The sequence below is a fragment of the Bombus impatiens genome, unplaced genomic scaffold (assembly GCF_000188095.3).
Source record: "Bombus impatiens unplaced genomic scaffold, BIMP_2.2 scf_0320, whole genome shotgun sequence".
NCBI classification, from domain to species: Eukaryota; Metazoa; Arthropoda; class Insecta; order Hymenoptera; family Apidae; genus Bombus; species Bombus impatiens.
In genome coordinates, this window is record NT_176739.1 from 563,645 (window position 1) to 583,070 (window position 19,426).

The window sequence follows — 19,426 nt, forward strand, 5'->3', positions numbered from 1 at the left end:
AATTATCTGAGAATATAGATCAATTGACGGAAAAATGAATTCTCTGAGAATATAGATCAATTGCTGAAAAAAAAATAGATGGAAAGATCTTAGAAGGAAATAATGGTATAACGGCCAACTACTCACAGAAATGGAGCACACTTGTCTCTATACAAAAAACCACGTCGGAGCATCTGGAGTTTTGAAAGAGGGACTAGAAGGGGCTTGTGTAAAAACTGTTTATGTAGCTCGCTTGCGTGGGAGCAAGATTTTGCTGTTTCTCAAGATGAGAAATCTTGATTATCTTGTGACTCGATGATTATCTTCTAAACTCGAAAATATCAAAAACATTTAAAAAATATATGAATAAAAAAGGATACTAGAATTTACAAATATATATTGTTGGTGCATAAATTATGAAACATAAAGGTGCAATAAAAATAGATAAAGCTAATAATGACGTCTTCTAATATTCTATAGTAACGGTCTTCGTTTTTAAGTATTCGTTCAAAGCGTCTTGACCCAGGTCCTTGCCAAAACCAGACATTTTGAAACCACCAAAAGGTGCAGCCACATCTGTCTTGTTATATGTATTGATAAACACTGTCCCAGCTTCTATTTTCTCAGCAAATCTTAGAGCCTTGCTGATATCCTTTGTTAAGATACCTGAAGCCAATCCGTACTCTGTATTATTGGCCCTGGCAATCATATCATCCATGTTCTTCGAGCTGAACTTGGAGATAATCATGATAGGGCCGAAAGATTCTTCGTTTGCTATGTACATGTCGTCCTTGACATCTATGAAGATGGTTGGCTCAAAATACCAGCCTGGGCGATCTAATCTCTTTCCACCATAAACTAGTTTAGCTCCTTCTTCAACTCCACGTTTCACAAAGCTTAAGAGCTTATCCATATGTGCTTTGTGATTCTGTGGTCCATGGGCGGTGCTTCTATCTAGAGGATTTCCTATAGAGATCTTCTTAGTCTCCTCCACTACCTTCCTCACGAATTCGTCGTGAATTGTCTCTTCCACAAATAGCCGACCTATTTAAAAGAAAAGAAATTTAGTCATTTTTAAATTCTAATAACGTTTTTGTAAGAACATTTATTTTTTTAATTATTTGAATACTATACCAGCAGCTATACAATTTTCTCCCTTGTTGAAAAACACACTGCTCATTCCAATTTTAACTGCCTGTTGAAGATCAGTATCTTCAAAGATAACTAAAGGACTCTTTCCACCTAGTTCTAAAGATACTTTTTTCAAGTTACTGTTAGCACAACACCTCATTATGGACTGTCCAACCTGTGTAGACCCAGTGAAGCCTAGTTTCCTTACCAGAGGATGTTCACAGATAGCGTTTCCAGTTTCAGTACCATTCCCTGGTACAATATTAACAACTCCAGGTGGGAAACCAGCTCTTATAGTTAGCTCTGCGAATTTCAAAGCTGTTAAAGGTGAAGTTTGAGCTGGTTTCATTACTACAGTATTGCCTGCTGCCAGGCAAACTGCCATTTTCCAGGAGAGCATCATGAGAGGGTAATTCCAAGGAGTAACCAGACCACAGACACCAATGGGCTCCTTTCTCGTGAATGTTAAGTTGCGATTTGGCCTGGCATGAGTTATTGGTATGGTGGAGCCTTGGATTTTGTCACAGCAGCCAGCAAAGTACCTCCAGGTCTCTATGGACATTCCTATATGGGTCTTCAGAGCCAAAGTATATACTGCACCGGAGTCTATACTTTCAATGGTAGCTAGTTCTTCCTTATGTTCCTCCATTAGGTCTGCTAATCTGAAAAGATGTTGAATATTATAAAATAAATTATAAAATAATAACATTATAATAATGCATTAAATTATAGGATAAAGATGTACCAGAGGAAACTTTGGAAAATATTTACTTGAAAAGAAGAGCTCCACGCTCCCTGGCGCTGATCTTGCTCCATTCCCCTTCTTCAAAGGCCTTTTTGGCAGCCTTAACTGCCTTGTCCACATCCTCCACAGAAGCTGTTTCAACCGAACAGATAACGCTCTCATCGTGAGGATTAACCGTGTCTATAGGCGTTAGACTACCATTCACGAATTCTCCATTTATGAACAATTGTTTAGGAAACTTCAAGGTCATGTTGTTTGCTTGTATTTCCACGGCATCATACTTGATCTCTTTGGTAGCAGAGATACCTCTAGCTGCAAGAATTACCGTGTTAGCAAACTCAATGAACACTGGAGCCATGAAGACATCCGTATTCTGCAAAGTCACTCCCAGATTGTCTTTGACCTCCTCTACCAGCCTCACAACGTCCATACTTCCTGCTCCTGTAAGAAAATATCAGATACTCAATCGATTAAATTTTATTAATAAAGTTTTAATTCTTAAATATTAATAGAAATACTCTTCCACTTACCGCAGGCAAAGAAGTCGGTATCCTTGTCAACGTCCATCTTCAGGATACTCTCCCAAATACTCTTTAAGGTTTCTACGTTCTTCTGCTCTTCTTCGGTGAACTCAAGCGTAGTATTTTCACTCTGTTGACCGAATTTGTTGGCACAAATGGTTTTATTCCCAATCTTTATTCTCTCCACGTTGATAAAGTGATTATCAATAGTGCTAATTAGCAGTCCACCTTCGTGCAAGTAGCCTGGTCTATCTTCTACATATATATGAGTAGTCTGTTGAGGTAGTTCATCGCCAATCCACAAACTAGATCCAAACAGACGAACTTCTTTGCCGTCGATAGTTGTCCACGCACCTGGAGTGCTACTCAAGCCACGAATGAAGTCATGAATTTTCTTAGCAGGCTTGGTCCAGTCTATTTTTTGAAGTTCCTTTTTGTTCAACATGGGATCATAAGTGGCTCCTTCTTCTTTTTGGGGGATCATTGGAGCGGTTCCTTCGGCCACGAGATTCACAGCCTCCGCCATGGCCTTGATACCTTCAGGATACAGGAAGTTACTGTACAAAGAGTCCAGAGTATCGTTAGGCTCTATTTTGCACGATCTCTGGAGTAAAATTGGCCCTGTATCAAGGCCATCGTCCGCCCAGAAAATGGAGAATCCTGCAGTGTCATCTCCTTCTATCAACGTCCTAAAGACAGCATAAGAAGATCATGATTACTTGCAAGAAAATTGTGTTATTGAAAACGACGATTGCGCAACGGTGCCCGACAATTTATCAGTCTCTTTATCGACATTCAGCGATACGAGAAAGGCACGAATAAACACGTATCATGTGTTGCGATAATTTTGCACCAGATAATGAAGTCGAACCGGTTCTAAGATACGCGTGCGCTTCGATTGACGTTGTCAGCGTCTTGTTACGCGCCTCTCTCGCCACGAGTAATACCAGTTCGGCAGATAAGCTAGCTAGAAAATCGCACAATGACCAGCGAACGCTCTCATTTATTACATTAGTCAACTGCAATCAGGTAAAGTGTTATTATGGTTACTTCAATTCAGAGCAACTGACCAACTAATAGCACTAGCTCCCCGATGTCGCGGCAGTATCGATGGATGGTAGCATATGCTGCGATGACGAGGACGATTGATGACCTCCATGGGGATGAATTGACTGCAGAATGGAAGAACATTTAGGTCGACTTCGATTCCTTTATACATTTCAAGGACTTCTGGCAAGGTCACGCCTTTGCTTCTCCATGATTTGATTTTGAAGACTGGAGTATTATCAGCTTTTGCTATCGTCGCTGTAAAAGAATGTTTGTTACGATGTTGGAAAATTGAGAATTGATTAGTAAATATTTTTTGTAGGATTAATTACCTAGAGGATCCTCCCGGTTAGCCTTGTCGGGAATGGTAAAGACTCCTGTGATCTGATGACCATTTTGCTTCAAGAGCTTGTAGACCTCGGCTGCGAAGGAGCTCTGGCCAATTATAGCCACTTTCAGTTGTGCCATTGCCGTCTAAATATTGAAATACTTTAGTTGTCATTAATTTAATGATATACATGTAGCGACACCTGAGTCAGAGGACAATTCAAACCCATGTTGCTGTTTTGCCTCGGAGTATCAAGACTGTTAGGTTGCAAGTAATGTAAGAATAAATAAACTCCGAGCAAGACAATGTTGCCGCTATATGCAACCGTCGAATGAAGACGAATTTGAATTTTTGCGACTTTCCCCTGACCAGTATAAATAAACAGGCGCGATCGCGAGTAACACAGTACATATAGAGTGTCGAATATTATCTACAGAGTATCTCGGAGTATTTATCGAGTTACGCGACGAACATTAACGAGTGTTTTGTACCAACGACTCACGTATACGGCTGTTAATTATTTATTTATTTATTTATCCGAAATATATTTGACGGGTTGCGACAGTAATATCTCGCTCTCGTTATTTCGTACTATCTATTCTCGACCAATCCTCCATATACGTATTTTACGTTGTTAGTGAGACAAGTATAGTGAAATATTAATGTAAGCAAAATATTGAAGAGATACGGATTGTGAGAAAAATCAGTTTTATATAACTAACAAATTACTATTTATTAATCATAGATTATAGAAACTATGGAAATTCAATAATTAAAAAATTATATCAGCGAATATAAATAAAAATAAATGAAGAAATGAAAAATGAATAGTGACATATATACGAAATTGCTATAATCGCTGATTTCGTTATACTTGTCTTGCTAGGGCTTTATCCTTAAGCCAACCCAATACCAAACATTAAGCATCGTAACAAATACAGTATAGTATACACCATTGTACATACCTATTTCCAGCGTTTAACGATATCTTCTAACTTTCACTGTACTTTCAAATAAACTGCAAAGAGAAGACAGTGTGAGGAAGCTGTGCGAAAGGAAAGTATGCTACAGGATAATAAGAAAAACTAAACCTGACTTCTACTTCCATCTACCATGTTATTAAAATTATATGGACTCAATACCATCTACTATCACCAGAGATATTTCCAACATGCTATATGCTGTATTGCTACCGAATTATCATTCCACTTTCTACTATTTATATTTATTTGAATTATTCGTATACCAAAGCAGTGTAAACATTGGTATCTACAAATTTCATATGATTGGCTTACTGTGTTCACGACGTAGGAACGTATCGACAAGAAGTTTTTTAGGAACAACATCAGAAAATCGACGTGGACGGTCCTCCGGCTGTTTTATTCAAGTGCGTTCACTTCGCCAAACTGCTATTCAGCTACTGACGGCTGGTAAATGGCTGGCTATCCGACTGAACCGCGTTAAACCACACAACGTTTATATAAGCTGGTTGTATCAGCCGGCAGGGTCAAGAATCGTTCTTTAATTCTTCTTTTCTTTATCTATACGGATCATTTAATATTTGTATTTCGATTTCCTACATGGATTTTCCTAATGAGTTTTCTCGCTTCGGAATATCAAGTTATTATACGTGTTATAGGAGAAGTATCGAAATTTCATTAGCACCGTAAAGTTTGAAACAAATCTGAAAATACACGTAGAAGCTACGAAATGTTCGGTGCAAATAGTTTTTAGAAAATTTATTCGGAAGGCATAGACCAGAAATGAAATACTCTAGAAGCAATTGATTACCGAAAAAGGTAAACAAATTTTTAAGAAAAGACTAGTGAAGTTACAAATAGAAGAAATTCGAATTCTAGATAAATCATTGTTCGTTTTTAGGAAGTAAGAGGGAAATCGTATAATATTTCGGTTATTTCTGTATTTGATTGTTTACCATCACTTAGACATGTGATGTTTTTCGGTTATCTATATCGAAATATATATCTATAAATATCGATGTATTTCGGTTTTTGTTAAGATAATAGTAATTACTAACCGTTAGCTTGATTAATTATTATTTTGAAAATCTAGATATATGTAATCTAGATATAAGAATTTTGGTAATTATCTGTTCTTGATAAGAAGTCGTTCATTTTAAAGGTAATACGTGTCTTTAAGGTGCAATAATAACATCTTTTGTGAATTCAAACTGTTTATTATATTTTTATTATAGTGAATGAACAAACAATTAGTATTATTTAAATTGTAAACAAATACTGTCTAAAGAAATCATCCTCCTCTGAGAATAAAGAGAATTAAGTCTAAGAGGATTAAAATCTTTAGTGTTCCAATTTGAAGTAATTCAATATCATAAAATGTTTTAAATACGTCACTTCCAATATCTTAGATAAGTCAGAATGTTGCGAATCGACGCTTTATTTAAAATAAATTATCGTTAATTATAAGTCTTAACTAGTTATAACGAGTTTTAATAAAAGATTCCCCTCTATCTATTGGTCGTAGGTCACAGTATGTTTACATGATCAAGTTTGTACTGGTTTTATTCAGTTTTAGGTCATGAATGTTTAGATCTCCAGCCGTGATGAATAAAAAAATTATGTAAGCATTCGATTATGTTGCAATAATAATAACGCAATTTCATAAAGAGAGATCAGGGATAACATCGTTTTAAAAATATTATACAGTCTTTTATTGCATCTCCGATTTTGTACAAGTGATAGTCATAAACAAATCATATAATATATACTACAACATACATATATATATATATTCTATATAATCTATATATATATATATATATCGTGAACAAGATTATACAAGTTATTCGAACATTCAATATCTAGGGACTTTGAATTCTGATGCAGCATCCAACACCGTAGTGGGCTTCCTTTTGTTCATAATATTTTGAATCTTCTGCCATTCTCTGTCCAATTCAGCTTTCTCGTTCTTTTCTTTGTTATACTTCCTTGTTCTTCTTCCATCAGCCATTTTTACACCATACTGAAATGCCGCTTTTGGTAAAGCTTCTTTATTGTTCATATACTCGCTGTACTCTTCAGGTGTATCAAAATCCCACCTGCCAATGGGGCCTTTCTTGTTGCCAAGATCCATCTTGGTATAGTCTACTTCATCATCTGAATCATCTATTGCGTCCTGCATCTCGTCCAGCCCTGGGTAACATTCTGCATACCCTTCGGGCTCGGCAGCTAGTTTATTAAGAAGCGCTCCTTTCTTTGGAGCATTACCATCCGAGTTGGAAGGTGCAACATTCGGTAATTGTGGAGTGTTTGCTTTATCATCCGCGTCCAAGCCACCTTCAGGCTTATCAAAGTAAGAGGTCTTTTTCTTTTCCCTCGGTTGATTCGGATCCTTCTTACCAATCGTCGGAACGTAATCACCAATGTCTCCATAAATACTCTCATCTTGTGGTCTTGGAGCAATATCCATGTCATTCATATCGTCAGGTCTAGACCTTCCATCCTTATTCTTCTTTCCTTTCTTACCATGACGGTTGCCTTGGCGAAGATAAGACAAAATTTGTGCCAATTTGTTTATTACAATGTCGTTTGTTGTTAAGGTAGGGGTATTATCTATGGTGGGCACATCTGCCTTGCTTCTGATTAAGGTCGTTGGTATATCTACATCCGTGTTTTCGTCATCCAATTCTATCACGTAAGCCATGCGGCCAGGAGTGAATAATTCGTTTCTTTCGATCTGTTTGGATTTCATGGTCATAACTGTTCTATAAACGTTGCGTCCTATCTTGGTTTTAAACTGCATTTCATCGTCTTTCTTTTCTCCCTCCTTCTTATCCTTTTTTTCCTTTGGCTTCACTAACTTCTCCATTTCTTGCTCTTGTTCGTGTTCCTTTGCTTCTATCTCGCTACGTACCTGTGGAATAAAATACCTTTTTTAATATATTTATATTCTTATAAATAATTTTTTATTGTAGATTCTTACTTTTTGGAGGAGAGCATAATCCAAGCCTTTCACCAAATGAGTATGCTCCATGTCACCACCCAAGAATTTTGATTGCTGAATCATCTGCCTCCTTCGTTCAGCTGCGTCCATTCCTGACTTTAAATCTGGTGCAACTGCACGATATGCACTGGCACTGTTCATTGGATCCTCTGCTTGATAGTCTTGATTAGTACCATCTCTACGTTCTCTAGCTCTGTCTCTATACTTCTCTGCCAATTCTGCCATTTTATCCTCTTCTTGCTTTTTCAGTTTGGCATAGAAACTCTTTTTCTTTCTTCGCAACTCTGCTCGGCTACCACCGCTAACATTAGGTGTCTGTGCAGTCTTTGCATTGGCATCTCTAGCAGTCCCAGGTATAGAAGCTGGAGTTGCAGATGGAACAGATGCTCTTGGTGTCATCAACAGTTTCCGGAAGTCATCGTTCGTTAAACGAACGGACATTCCCATGTCTTCCTCCGTTGTTTCTGGCATTTTAATTATTGTATATGAGTGTTCTAAAATGTTGAGGTTAGGTTATTAACATCAATTAAATTTCTATAAAAAACGGAAACTAATTAAAATTTCAATATTGTAGATTGAAGTATGTGTCTCACGTACACCTAGTATTGAGAAATGAATAATATTGATTTTAAAGAAATCGACATTTATCGCTCAACTGTTTCGACAGATATCATAATCCAAAAAGTGTCACCTCTGTCAACAAATGCCGCAGCGGTACTGCTGTCTATCGGAAAGCGTCGTAAGTATTTTGAATTTGAATCTTCTTAAGTCTTATGTGATCGGAACTGCAATTCTAGTTTGTGATTCTTTCTTTAAATAATATTAATTTTAGATAATACAGATAATAATATATTATAATATAGATATTATATTATATTCTGCAATTCTTCAACTTTTATTTCATTCATGGAACATGCTTCCTAATACTTATTACAAGTATCAAAAATTGAAAGAAATTATAAGGAAACAATCGGTCGTTTCTAGACTTTAAAGACTTCGTATTTTGCATCTATGCAATTAACGAAACGCATCATCGCTTGTCCTAATTCAGGATTAGCTACGTAATGTTGGAAGCGTGTGATTCCGTTGCACGCAGCTCCGTATTCTCCATCTTTGTTTATTGCAATTACAGCACCGGTGAATGTAGGATAATGTTCGGCAATCCTTCTAATTGCTGTAGTGGCAGCCTCAGTTGGAGTCGCGCCACGACGCATTTCCTCTACAGCCAGGAAACTAAAAAAATATTCTCAGATTGAAAATTGCAAATAATTGAACAAAACTACATTCTGATTAGGCTGTGGATGTTTTCGCAATTATATATCTTTATGAACGTAACTAAAGAGATAGAAACTAAATTTATCCATCTATTAAATATCATAGCGAACACTTTACTTTAGATCTTTTAATTATTTAGTATTTTTTTCTATTATATATTCTGTATATTTTTATTAAAAATACATAAGTACCTAATTATGATAGTTCATTGAATAACCTTCTTACCTTGGCAAAAAACGCATCATTATATCTCCTTCACCGGTTCCAGCTGCCGCACCAACCCTTTGATCAGCATATGCGCCTGCGCCAGCTATGGGGGAATCCCCAATGCGGCCAGGGATTTTATTTCTAGCTCCATTCGTCGATGTACCTGCTGCTATATGCCCATTCAAATCTATAGCTACAACTCCGATCGTATCGTGGTTTTCTTCGTTCACATGTGATTCATGCTTCTCTACATTGTCTTCCATGATATTCGCTACACGATATGGGCCACAAGACTTTTTTGGGTCCGGAACTACGTTCTGATAAAGTAAATATATGATTTTAGACGGACATTTATATATAATACAAATATATGTGTATGAGATTTATTTTCAGCTTCTTTGGTTCTTCTTTTCTGAAAAGAAATATTCTTTTCTTGGACTCTTTCCTAGATGAAAGATTATTGATATACCTTCCAATAATTGGGTTGACAGTTATTTGACTTCCAATCCAACCACATTTTCTTTGATTCTTCTGTCTGTAAAGGTTCTTCTTTGAATCCCATCTCTACAGCGAATTTTGTAGCCAGTTCTCCGCCAAGCAAAGAATGTTTGGTGTTTTCTAAAACCTTACGAGCAACTGAAATGGCATTTTTTACATTTCTCAATAGTCCTACGCCACCCACATCCATTGTTACTCTGTGTTTAGGTAAATAATTCAATTAGAAACAATATTTTGCTTAGAATATATATGTAAATGAATGAAAAATATACCCATCCATGATTAGAGCATCCAGAGTTGTTTCTCCAGATTCATCTGGACTGCCTCCATATCCTACAGTTTTCCTGCATCTTTGCTCTTCACAGACACTGCAACTCTCTTCTATTGCATCTAAGGCACTCCTTTTCTCATTGTTCAAAACATTCCATGCTGAAATGAAATTATCATTATAATATTGTTCCTATCTTTTTAAAGACAGAAATGTGTAGTTACCTCTTTGTGCAGCATCCTTATAATCCCAGGTAATGACTACCAGAGGAATACTCTTATTAGAGGCTGAAGCTTTCTGACAAAATGTTAACCAAACGTATGCAGTCAAATATACAATCAATAAGGACTTCATATTTAAAGTTTAGTTCAAAAGCTATTGATGAGTATGGAGTATTTGAGAGTAGATGATCTTTGTCCACAGAAAAAGTGGGGATATATCTCTCTGATGTCAGGCTATGTACATTTATATTGTTTTAACATAATGCTTCTCAAGAACAGAGACCTATTTTAAACATAACAAATGGATCATTCTCATGCAAATTTATGTAATAATTATTTAAATCGTTCTAAAAATGTATATAATGTAGTGTTTTATATACACTACATTATAGTATATTACATATTACACTATACTATATTACACTATATTACATTAAAATACAAAACTGTATCCCCTCTTATGGAAAATTTTGAGATATTGAGTCCAATGAATGTGTTACGATTAATCGTAAGTCGTATCTTATCTATAATGCATTTTCCTATGTAGTACAGTTTCGTCTGATGTATAGAAATTTATCGAATACGATTATTAATTATTTAATTTATTTTCATGATTAACATGACTTATCCAAATCGTACTAATTACAAAAGGTTAACGGAAAATAAAAACTAAGGAGTTACTTATATCAAATAGTAGTAGTTTAGAAAAACAATTTAATTTCTTTCAAATGCTGTTACTAATAATTATTATGAGAATTGATTATTGAAAAAAATTATTATGAAAAAAATAATTGGAAAATGTAATATCAGACATTAAAATAATTTGATTAGATAATAGAGAAATTCTAGACGACTTATTTCGCTTGATTTGTATTATTATAATTTGTCGACCAATGAGACAACCGAATTACTTATGTCGCTAATTTACCATTTAATTCCTTAAATCAGAGATCATACTTCGTTTATACTCGTTCTTCTCATAATTTTGTATTGTATTCGATAAGGAAATTATATGAAACAGTCTTGATAATATTTTGGAGTTCATCTAAACATGGAAGGGTTCGTTGACATGAGTAAATTGTAATTGTTGCTTCGTCTATTGTCATCAAGGAAAAAATTGAATTATAACAAATTATTCAGAACATCTTTATAAATTAATTGAAGCTCACTCTACATATAATAAAATAGGACAAAAGTATCTTTCCACGAAATTTGGAGCTGCTGTTATCCTAATCAGCAAACATAACCTATACACAAATCATTTAAAGAGAGAAAATGCCTTTAAAAAAAGACTTGCGACTTCTGTTGAAGCCCTATTATTTTATAAACATTTTACTCAGTCTCTCATATATTGTCTCCAAACGTGTTCCATTTGTGTGTAACTATGTATTTGCACAAGCTGAGTGCGAACTTGATGGGGTAAGTCATTTAAATATAAAGACAAACAGTTTATTATGCTATGCGTGTAGAATATATATTTCATACTAAATATATTCTTGTTTCAGAGAGAGACAGAGATTCTGTTTTTTCTTATGATAGTCATAATGATAAGGACAAGGAAGACTGGAAGTGTAACTATGATAAGCTACTTATCATCCAGTTTTGTATATACTAAAGTTGCCAATCTGATTCTTTGGTTTTATGCAGATATACGTATGGGAATAATATTTGCTATTGTATTCATCTGTATGTGTTGACTTGATATTGTACTTATTCTTCATATGAATGTTATTACATGATTTAATAATTACAGTATGCGGTCTAGTATTTCCTGAACCAACATACCAAGGTCCAGAGAAAGTAACGTATTTACGAGGTGCAGTTGGATTGCAGGAGGAATTGCACCGTGACACGAGAATCGTTTGGTTAGTTGCGTTTTACACAGCATGGAACCCAGCTTGCGTCAACTTTGCACCTATATTCTCCGAGCTTTCGGCAGAGTTCGTAATGATTGATTACTTATGCACTATTTATCACTATACAACCCTTCATTGAAAGTAATATTTAGTGGATTTGTAGATATGCTTTGGAAAATTTGAAATTCGGAAAAGTAGATATAGGGAGGTATCCAGATGCTGCAGTGAAGTACCACATAAGTGATGCTAGCACTAGCAAACAGCTTCCCACCTTAATTTTATTTAAGGAAGGGAAAGAGGTAGAAAGACGTCCATATGCAGATCATAAAGGCAAACTAGTTAAATTTCTTTTTTCATTGGTATGTATGATAGAGTTTCTTATAGTTGAAAACATTAAAGTATGTATCAAACAAAATAGTTGCTTTTTTAGGATAATATAAAGGCAGCTTTTGATCTGAACAATGTGTACAGAGATTGTAAAAAAAATCCGATTAAAAGAAGAGAGAAGAAAGCAGTAAAAGCAGAATGACCTAATTAACATTTCCAAACGTTTGTTGAATTACTGATGTCATAGCACTGCCAACAATTTCAAATGAAAATTACTTCTACTGTGTAGAATAATGGACGTTTAGTGTCACGCGCAAATTTTCATTTATAGCAAAACTGCAGAAGATTTGTAAATATTCATTATACTTTCTATCATTGTACGCATTTTATGCACCACTGTGTTCTATTAGTGAATATCGGATATTAATGTAGGTTTAAGATAGTAATTTATTAAAAGCGAGTAGTTGTTATTACAATCATTGAAATGGAATGATACATAAAGTGCCACGTGTATGAATTCATGAAAAACCAAAGCAGAGCTTCTAGTTAATCTAGATAGTATGCGACATTACAGTTTCATTGAATAAACTATTGTTGAAATATATCACTGTATTAAATAATTGTATATTACAAAATTCGGGTATGTAAAATATACATACAATTCGTGAATACAGAGTCAGATACTAAATTTGTCATACAGGTGGCCAAATAAGCACAACGTGTCCATGAGCTGATTCTGGTAACCATTTCTGATAAGCAGACAGAAGGACTGAAATTAATAATAAATCATTTTTAGTATTTATTCCGACCCTATAGCTATGCACATGCTATAAAACATGCTTACAATTTTTATCTACTTTCCAAGCTTCTAGTAATTGTCCTTTTGACATAATTCCGCGGGACAGTAATAACTGCGTCATTTCCTGTGTTCGTGGTATTAATCTAAAATAATTATATAAAATTGTTAATTCAATGTCGAGTAGCTTCATGTATTTTAAATCTTACTTAGCCCATGTCTTGTTAATACTTTGGGGAGTCGATAACAATGAAGGAACGAATTGTTTCAATTTTGGACACACTTTTCCTTCTAAAAGGAAACATGCAAACCATTTAACTCCATCTACAGATAGTGGGTACTCCACATCCATTACTGGTAACTTCCAACCTGCTCTTCCAAATGTTCCTGCCATACTGCACATTACCTTTCCAGTTTCTGGATCATACCTACGCAAATACATTGATATAAGCAATTTATGTACTAAAAAGAGAAGTAAGGTTAGGAGTAAGAGACCTTGGTGGTGGATCAGTTAAAGGTTCTCCAAGCTGACATAGAGATGGAGCAAATTTAGGTAGCCATTCGGGTTCTATACTTGTAACACCGCGCATGTACATTTTATTCGTCTCGTATATTTCTTGATAAACTACCCATTCAGGGCAGATTTTTCGAAGAACACATGAGGAATGTATGAATACTGGATCCTCCATATCTGTGGTTCTGGATAAAAGATTATATAATTACATTCGGTTATGATTTAAATGATCAAGGAGTCTTTGATATCTTACTTGTAAGCATATTTCCACTTAGCCTTGTCTTGATCTTCATTAACTTCATCTGGCATCACTTTCCTTGCAACTTGATCAGCCATTCCTGCAAGGACTATTTGTCTGAGTAATTTGGCTTCTATATCGGCTGGAGGTTTCATCCTAAATTAAAATTGTCAGTAGGAGAGGAATTTATTAAACGTAAAATGTAATTCAATTACTTTCTGCAATGCGTACTGTGGGTTAATAGTGAGATTCAAATCCTCAATATTCAAATTGATTTCATTCGTTAGCTGCTGTCGGAGCTTTCGAATTTCTACAATTGCTTTGTGTCGCAAACCATGCTCTTCGCAAAAGGGAAGTAATCTTCCTTTAGTTCCAGCATATTCTGCACTTCCCACAGCCCTAATTAAAACCATCGGATCGCCTTTGCATAGAATACATTTCACTGCGTTAATATAATCTTCATTTCTTAATATTATTCTAATTTTTTTAAATTCTATAATAATTACCAAGAAGTAAGCTATTTCCGGTGCCAGCCCAGAAGCGCCTCATTTGCAACAATTTATTTCGGGAATCACCGTCCATATTCAATGTTTCCATCAATACTTCTTGAACAGAAAGTGCAGCCACCATACACACTGTATACTGCAGAAGGTCATATTGATGAGAGAGAGCCAACATCTTTCCATAACGGGGAGCAACTGGAAATGCAGCGATACTGCGACCGAGTGGCGTGACTTTGGCACTATAGGAACCTAAATAAAAAATAGATATAGTAAAGAATAAGTAACCGATAATGATTAAATTAGTGGTTTGACTTAAATAATTATAGTTGTTAATACCTTCTTTGCCGGAAGTTTGTTGTTGTAAAGCTCCAAGTATCATCAATCTTTTTTCAGCAATTTGTAATTGTACAGTATCTGGTGGAGTTGGGAATGGAAAATTAACAACCTTATCAATATTCATGACTTTCATCTGTAACAGTAAATCATCCACAGGTTTCCTTTGAATCTCTGATTGACTAAACTGTTCAAACTGATCATTGAACACTGCTGAAGAGTACAACCTGTAAATAATATCCAATAGGGAAATTAGATCTTTCAATGACTCCAAAATTGTATATTGATATAAGTACCTGTAACAATGTCCAGGACCAGTTCTACCAGCTCTCCCTGCTCGTTGATTAGCGGATGCCTTGCTAGTATAGCAGACTCTGTATGTGCTTACTCCAGTTACTTTATCGTACATTCTCGTTTTACAACGTCCACAGTCTACTACATACTTTATGTTAGGTATAGTTAAAGAAGTTTCTGCTACGTTTGTTGATACTACACATAAACGGTGTCCTTCTGGGGGTGGCTCGAATACCTAAGGATTAGAGACTTTTAATACTATCTTCCCCACTTGCTCTTTTTGTGAATTATTCTCAACATTTCTTAATTACCCTTGCTTGTTTGTCACTCTGAAGCAGAGAATATAATGGTAAAACCCACAATGGTTGTGCATCTGCACAAGTTTTTAAGTCAATTACGTCGTCATCTTCATCTTCATCCTCGTCTAATTGTATTTCTTCGTCATCTTCCGCGCCAATTAAATCTTCGTGAGTATCATCGGTAGGAATCACAGAGTAACTAGAAATTGATACATAATTTTAATTAAACTGCGGATATTTATTCAATTACATATTTTTATAAATATACAAAGAAATGGAACCTAAATAAGAATTTATTTTATCTACCACATAATAAATACTTTACTTTGGATATTTTGTATATTTTTGTACATTATGTGCATTTTGCAGATTTTTGGAACCTTGAAAGATTTACCAAAAATATCCGTATCTAACTATAAAGAAACTGGAAGAATTAATGTTATATTTTCTTACGCACTCATCCAGATTAATATTTGGTAATTGAACTTTCTTCTTTTGTCGTAATTTGTTGTAACGAATAGCTTCCTTGCAACGAAAATCATCATCATCATCATGATCACTATTGTCACTCTTGTCCTCATTATCACTGTTGTTTTTTATATCATCCTCTTTCTTTGAAGAATCATTAGTCTTCTGTGGTTCTTTCATCTTGTTTGCAATTTCCTTTTTATTCTTCATGGAAAAAGCTCTGCGTAATTTACATACTACATAATTTACTTCCCGTTGCCCTAAATTTTAACGATATACATTTTTAAAACAACAACATTATAAGCTCTAGAAATAATTCCAGATTGGAAAATATATACCTGTTAAAAATATTAAGATTCCACCATCGGGAAGGCGAGTATGTATTTTTATGGCTTTCTTTAGAGCATCAGAAACGTAATTGATGCTTGTCCTTTTATTAAAATGTATCGTAACAGGAAACTGTCTCGATTCCACTGTTAATACAGGCGGTTTCGTTTTGAACAATTTACTATTTTCTACAAATTCCTCTACGCGTAAAGTGGCTGACATAATTACGAGCTTTAGAGGATTCTTCCTTTTATTTCGAAGTGGTACAATTCGTGATAGCAAGCCTATCAGAATATCAGTATACACACTACGTTCGTGCGCTTCGTCGAGGATGATTATCGAATATTTTGTCAGTAAAAAATCCTAAAATATTTGAAATCTTAATTACGATTATCTCAAAGTATTTTGTTTAATTTACCTAGATGATTACATACACTCTGTATTTCTTTTAATAATACGCCATCAGTCATAAATTTGACTTTTGTCTCTGATGTAACATTCCCCTCAAAACGAATCAAATAAGAAACTTCTTCTTCAGTGAGATTCATCTCTTCGGCAACACGTTTGCTCATAGATATAGCTGCTACTCTTCTAGGTTCTGTTATTCCAATTACCTTTTCTTGAGCATAGCCAGCTTCATAGAGAAATTGGGGTACCTGAGTTGTTTTACCACTTCCCGTTTCGCCAGTGATTATTACGACAGGATTTTCATTAATTGCTTCTATTATAGCTTGTTCTTCTGCTACCACTGGCAACTTTAATCTAGCTGCTTGGATTTCCGGTTTCCTTTCCAGTACTACAAACGTGGCAGGTGTTCTTTCTATTGGCTGCTGTGGTTTTAACAATTCTTTACTTATAGTGGTTTGGTTTTCAATTGACTTTTCCTGTTCTCCCACAGTACTTTTTGTTATATTATTCTCTAGAATATTATCTTCTTTGTTTGGAATATTTTCATTATCTTCTGAAGTTTCTGCTGCATCTTTCTCCTCTCTGTCTTCATTATCCTCAGAATTAGATTCAGATTCACTATTGCTAGGTTCCTATAATAAATAATCATTAGTTTTTACATTAACTTTTAATATCATTAACTTACATCAAATCCAATGACGTTTGGATCTGAAACAGCATCCTGTACTTTTTGTTCTTTCAAAATTGCCATCCTTCTCTTCTTGCTACCTTTAATAGCATTTACAGGTACTTCTGACATGTTGTCCTCATTTTCATTATTTGATTTGATCATATGTTCCTTAACAGGTAATTCCATTTCTCTAAAATGACGTTTCAGTCCTTTAGTTTGTACACTAGTCAAAGATACATATTGCTTCAGTTCTTCCTGCGGTGCTTGAACTTTCCCCAATTCCTCTAAAAGTTCAGTCCTCTGTTTAAGGTTAGAATATATGCAAAATGAATACTCAAAGAGAAAAAACTAATTCTATATTATAACTTACACGTAACTTTTTCTTCTTCTTTTCTACAACTTTCTCTAATTGTTTTCTACGTTTCTTGGATAATAACCGTGTAGTAGTGACTTTTTTAACTTTGCTCTTTGTTCTTCTTTTTTCATTTGGGAGCACTAGCGCGTTACAGTTATCGTAATTATCTTCACGATATTTTATATCTATAGGAATCTATTCAAAGAAGAGTATAATTAAATCTTATTCATTATTTTTTGGGTATAATATTATACAGAAATACCTTTTTAGTCGCAGAATTGTCAATTTCAACTTCTGCGATATTTCTCGCCTTCCAATTATGTTTTTTCCTCCCCATTTTTACTTTTACACTTGAATCCAAACTTAAGTAAAGTAATGCGTTCTGTTTCTCAAAAAATTTGAATTTTTGTAACTATTGATTGATCTTGTATTTTATTTGGATTTGTACGTTGCTACTTTGGTTATGTTGATTTTAACCATGTGCTTCAGCTACAGGATGACATCTAGCACTTTTTTTATGAAGCATGTATAACTGTTTATAATTGATGTCTACGATAGTTTATCATAAGTCGGTAACAGTATCCGCAATCAGTAAGATCAGATCCATAAACAAAAAAATATTTTCTCGTAATCTCAACAGATATCACTGATACAGAGGGAAAGCATGGTATTAAAATAAAGTATAGCTTATTTTTATTAATTATACTAATTAAACACGAAAGAATTGATTACAGAAAAAGCGAACAATTTTTTAATTACATCATGCATTTTTCATAAGTATAAATATTTATGCTTTTATATAATCTTCAAATTAAGTTTTCAGAAACATAATCTATATGGTAGAGGTTATGTAGAACAAAACTTACTAAGTATTGCTTCAAATATATTTTATTGAAATTCAAATCTGAGATATGGATTCAGGAAACTCGAATTCTAGTGAAACACCCTCGCACCCGCTGGTAGAATCTACTCCACCTACTCAACGAGTAAGTTAATGGATTAATATGTATTTTAATTTTTTTACATCTTTATAACCTATGCTGCTACAGAGAACTCGAGGATCACGTCAGAAAGCAGTAGACAGCGTGACGAAAAAGTTCCTGCGAAATTTCGATCCAGAACACAGTGAAAGGGAGAAACGTAAGCTTCATAGACGACTATACCAAGGCAACAAAAGACACGCTTTGTACAACGAAAATGGCATATATATCCGAACAGGAGACGATTTATGTGACTGTTTAAATTTGAATTGTGCAGGATGTCATCTTCCTTGCGTCAAATGTTCTTCGCCAAAGTGTAGCCACGAATGCAGGTTTGACATAAAAGAGCGCTGGATAACCGCACTAACTTTCACAAGCTAGCATTAAGTACGGTATTTTTACTAGGAATAATCGCAAGTGGATGTACGAGTCAATAGAAAACGAAGGCAGCGATATCATCATAAAAAATCCTTTATTAAAAGAATCTTGAAATTTCAAGTCTTTTAATCTACGATATGATTGTACTGTATTTATAAAAACTCTATGGCTGTGCTGGGAAAGGGAGGGACAGGGAAAGGGAGGAACTTCACCAAGTTTTTCATCGAATTTTAAACTGTGTATTACTTTCTTTTACTAATATTATATAAGTTATATGTATTAGAATTAGAATAATCATAACATAAAAACTGATATACAAGTGTATTCGTGTCTTTGGTCTCTGTACAATATCCTTGCTTTTAGACTGAACACTTCCTGTCGAATCCTTTCACAATCATGTCTACATCAGCATTTTAGGAAACCATAGCAGTATTGTCACCTGATAGCTGGTCTGATTATCCTTGTACGTAATCAAT

At 34.8% G+C, this 19,426-nt stretch overlaps 6 protein-coding genes across 9 annotated transcripts; 2 read left to right on the forward strand and 4 right to left on the reverse strand.

The window, feature by feature from the left end:
* Positions 1–193: 193 nt before the first annotated feature.
* Positions 194–5,214, reverse strand: LOC100746301 (cytosolic 10-formyltetrahydrofolate dehydrogenase). 2 transcript variants are annotated; one of them, XM_012385262.3, is made up of 8 exons: positions 5,047–5,214; positions 4,717–4,769; positions 3,756–3,897; positions 3,447–3,681; positions 2,386–3,065; positions 1,882–2,296; positions 1,114–1,772; positions 194–1,023 (listed from the first exon to the last, which is right to left on the reverse strand). In XM_012385262.3, exons 3-8 carry the CDS (start codon positions 3,889–3,891, stop codon positions 446–448), a joined length of 2,703 nt encoding a protein of 900 aa, XP_012240685.1. In that variant the 5' UTR covers positions 3,892–3,897; positions 4,717–4,769; positions 5,047–5,214; the 3' UTR covers positions 194–445. The 2 variants fall into 2 exon arrangements, with proteins under 2 accessions (XP_012240685.1, XP_033176501.1); XM_033320610.1 differs by lacking the exons at positions 4,717–4,769; positions 5,047–5,214 and adding an exon at positions 4,375–4,529 and having other exon boundaries at positions 446–1,023; positions 3,756–3,943.
* Positions 5,215–6,506: 1,292 nt separating this feature from the next.
* LOC105680728 (protein Red) lies at positions 6,507–8,474 on the reverse strand. Of its 2 annotated transcripts, XM_012385263.3 has the most exons (3): positions 8,333–8,474; positions 7,715–8,229; positions 6,507–7,645 (listed from the first exon to the last, which is right to left on the reverse strand). In XM_012385263.3, exons 2-3 carry the CDS (start codon positions 8,204–8,206, stop codon positions 6,587–6,589), a joined length of 1,551 nt encoding a protein of 516 aa, XP_012240686.1. In that variant the 5' UTR covers positions 8,207–8,229; positions 8,333–8,474; the 3' UTR covers positions 6,507–6,586. The 2 variants fall into 2 exon arrangements, with proteins under 2 accessions (XP_012240686.1, XP_012240687.1); XM_012385264.3 differs by having other exon boundaries at positions 7,715–8,467.
* Positions 8,475–8,595: 121 nt separating this feature from the next.
* On the reverse strand, positions 8,596–10,511 carry LOC100746497 (N(4)-(Beta-N-acetylglucosaminyl)-L-asparaginase). Its single transcript, XM_012385268.3, has 5 exons — positions 10,208–10,511; positions 9,988–10,144; positions 9,687–9,912; positions 9,236–9,534; positions 8,596–8,968 (listed from the first exon to the last, which is right to left on the reverse strand). The coding sequence occupies exons 1-5, from the start codon at positions 10,335–10,337 to the stop codon at positions 8,716–8,718; spliced, it is 1,065 nt and encodes a 354-aa protein (XP_012240691.1). The 5' UTR covers positions 10,338–10,511; the 3' UTR covers positions 8,596–8,715.
* A 518-nt stretch (positions 10,512–11,029) lies between these two features.
* Positions 11,030–12,991, forward strand: LOC100746614 (thioredoxin-related transmembrane protein 2 homolog). The gene is made up of 5 exons (XM_003489247.4): positions 11,030–11,623; positions 11,710–11,890; positions 11,958–12,144; positions 12,224–12,419; positions 12,491–12,991. The coding sequence occupies exons 1-5, from the start codon at positions 11,480–11,482 to the stop codon at positions 12,587–12,589; spliced, it is 807 nt and encodes a 268-aa protein (XP_003489295.1). The 5' UTR covers positions 11,030–11,479; the 3' UTR covers positions 12,590–12,991.
* LOC100746733 (probable ATP-dependent RNA helicase kurz) lies at positions 12,817–18,094 on the reverse strand. Of its 2 annotated transcripts, XM_012385433.3 has the most exons (16): positions 17,855–18,094; positions 17,608–17,787; positions 17,253–17,537; positions 16,594–17,199; positions 16,171–16,522; positions 15,822–16,092; positions 15,377–15,563; positions 15,068–15,300; positions 14,775–14,998; positions 14,442–14,687; positions 14,167–14,356; positions 13,951–14,091; positions 13,679–13,882; positions 13,393–13,611; positions 13,232–13,329; positions 12,817–13,156 (listed from the first exon to the last, which is right to left on the reverse strand). In XM_012385433.3, the coding sequence occupies exons 1-16, from the start codon at positions 17,927–17,929 to the stop codon at positions 13,080–13,082; spliced, it is 3,588 nt and encodes a 1,195-aa protein (XP_012240856.1). In that variant the 5' UTR covers positions 17,930–18,094; the 3' UTR covers positions 12,817–13,079. The 2 variants fall into 2 exon arrangements, with proteins under 2 accessions (XP_012240856.1, XP_012240857.1); XM_012385434.3 differs by lacking the exon at positions 17,855–18,094 and having other exon boundaries at positions 13,015–13,156; positions 17,253–17,521; positions 17,608–17,732.
* A 149-nt stretch (positions 18,095–18,243) lies between these two features.
* LOC100746853 (ARL14 effector protein) lies at positions 18,244–19,274 on the forward strand. The gene is made up of 4 exons (XM_033320625.1): positions 18,244–18,259; positions 18,409–18,578; positions 18,642–18,904; positions 18,978–19,274. Exons 2-4 carry the CDS (start codon positions 18,504–18,506, stop codon positions 19,060–19,062), a joined length of 423 nt encoding a protein of 140 aa, XP_033176516.1. The 5' UTR covers positions 18,244–18,259; positions 18,409–18,503; the 3' UTR covers positions 19,063–19,274.
* Positions 19,275–19,426: the final 152 nt, after the last annotated feature.

Coding starts and splice junctions, on each gene's coding strand:
- LOC100746301 (XM_012385262.3), bottom strand. CDS start 3,891: ATGGCACAACTGAAAGTGGCTATAATTGGCCAGAGCTCCTTCGCAGCC. Junction 3,682..3,755: donor TAACCGGGAGGATCCTCTAG/GTAATTAATCCT, acceptor ATTCTTTTACAG/CGACGATAGCAAAAGCTGAT. Junction 2,297..2,385: donor TACCGACTTCTTTGCCTGCG/GTAAGTGGAAGA, acceptor ATTTTCTTACAG/GAGCAGGAAGTATGGACGTT.
- LOC105680728 (XM_012385263.3), bottom strand. CDS start 8,206: ATGCCAGAAACAACGGAGGAAGACATGGGAATGTCCGTTCGTTTAACG. Junction 7,646..7,714: donor ATTATGCTCTCCTCCAAAAA/GTAAGAATCTAC, acceptor TTTATTCCACAG/GTACGTAGCGAGATAGAAGC.
- LOC100746497 (XM_012385268.3), bottom strand. CDS start 10,337: ATGAAGTCCTTATTGATTGTATATTTGACTGCATACGTTTGGTTAACA. Junction 10,145..10,207: donor TAAGGATGCTGCACAAAGAG/GTAACTACACAT, acceptor ATTTCATTTCAG/CATGGAATGTTTTGAACAAT. Junction 9,535..9,686: donor GTCAACCCAATTATTGGAAG/GTATATCAATAA, acceptor TTACTTTATCAG/AACGTAGTTCCGGACCCAAA.
- LOC100746614 (XM_003489247.4), top strand. CDS start 11,480: ATGCCTTTAAAAAAAGACTTGCGACTTCTGTTGAAGCCCTATTATTTT. Junction 12,145..12,223: donor TTCTCCGAGCTTTCGGCAGA/GTTCGTAATGAT, acceptor GTGGATTTGTAG/ATATGCTTTGGAAAATTTGA. Junction 12,420..12,490: donor TTAAATTTCTTTTTTCATTG/GTATGTATGATA, acceptor TTGCTTTTTTAG/GATAATATAAAGGCAGCTTT.
- LOC100746733 (XM_012385433.3), bottom strand. CDS start 17,929: ATGGGGAGGAAAAAACATAATTGGAAGGCGAGAAATATCGCAGAAGTT. Junction 16,093..16,170: donor AATCTTAATATTTTTAACAG/GTATATATTTTC, acceptor GTTAAAATTTAG/GGCAACGGGAAGTAAATTAT. Junction 14,688..14,774: donor ACAAACTTCCGGCAAAGAAG/GTATTAACAACT, acceptor TTTTTTATTTAG/GTTCCTATAGTGCCAAAGTC.
- LOC100746853 (XM_033320625.1), top strand. CDS start 18,504: ATGGATTCAGGAAACTCGAATTCTAGTGAAACACCCTCGCACCCGCTG. Junction 18,579..18,641: donor CTACTCCACCTACTCAACGA/GTAAGTTAATGG, acceptor ATGCTGCTACAG/AGAACTCGAGGATCACGTCA. Junction 18,905..18,977: donor AAGTGTAGCCACGAATGCAG/GTTTGACATAAA, acceptor TATTTTTACTAG/GAATAATCGCAAGTGGATGT.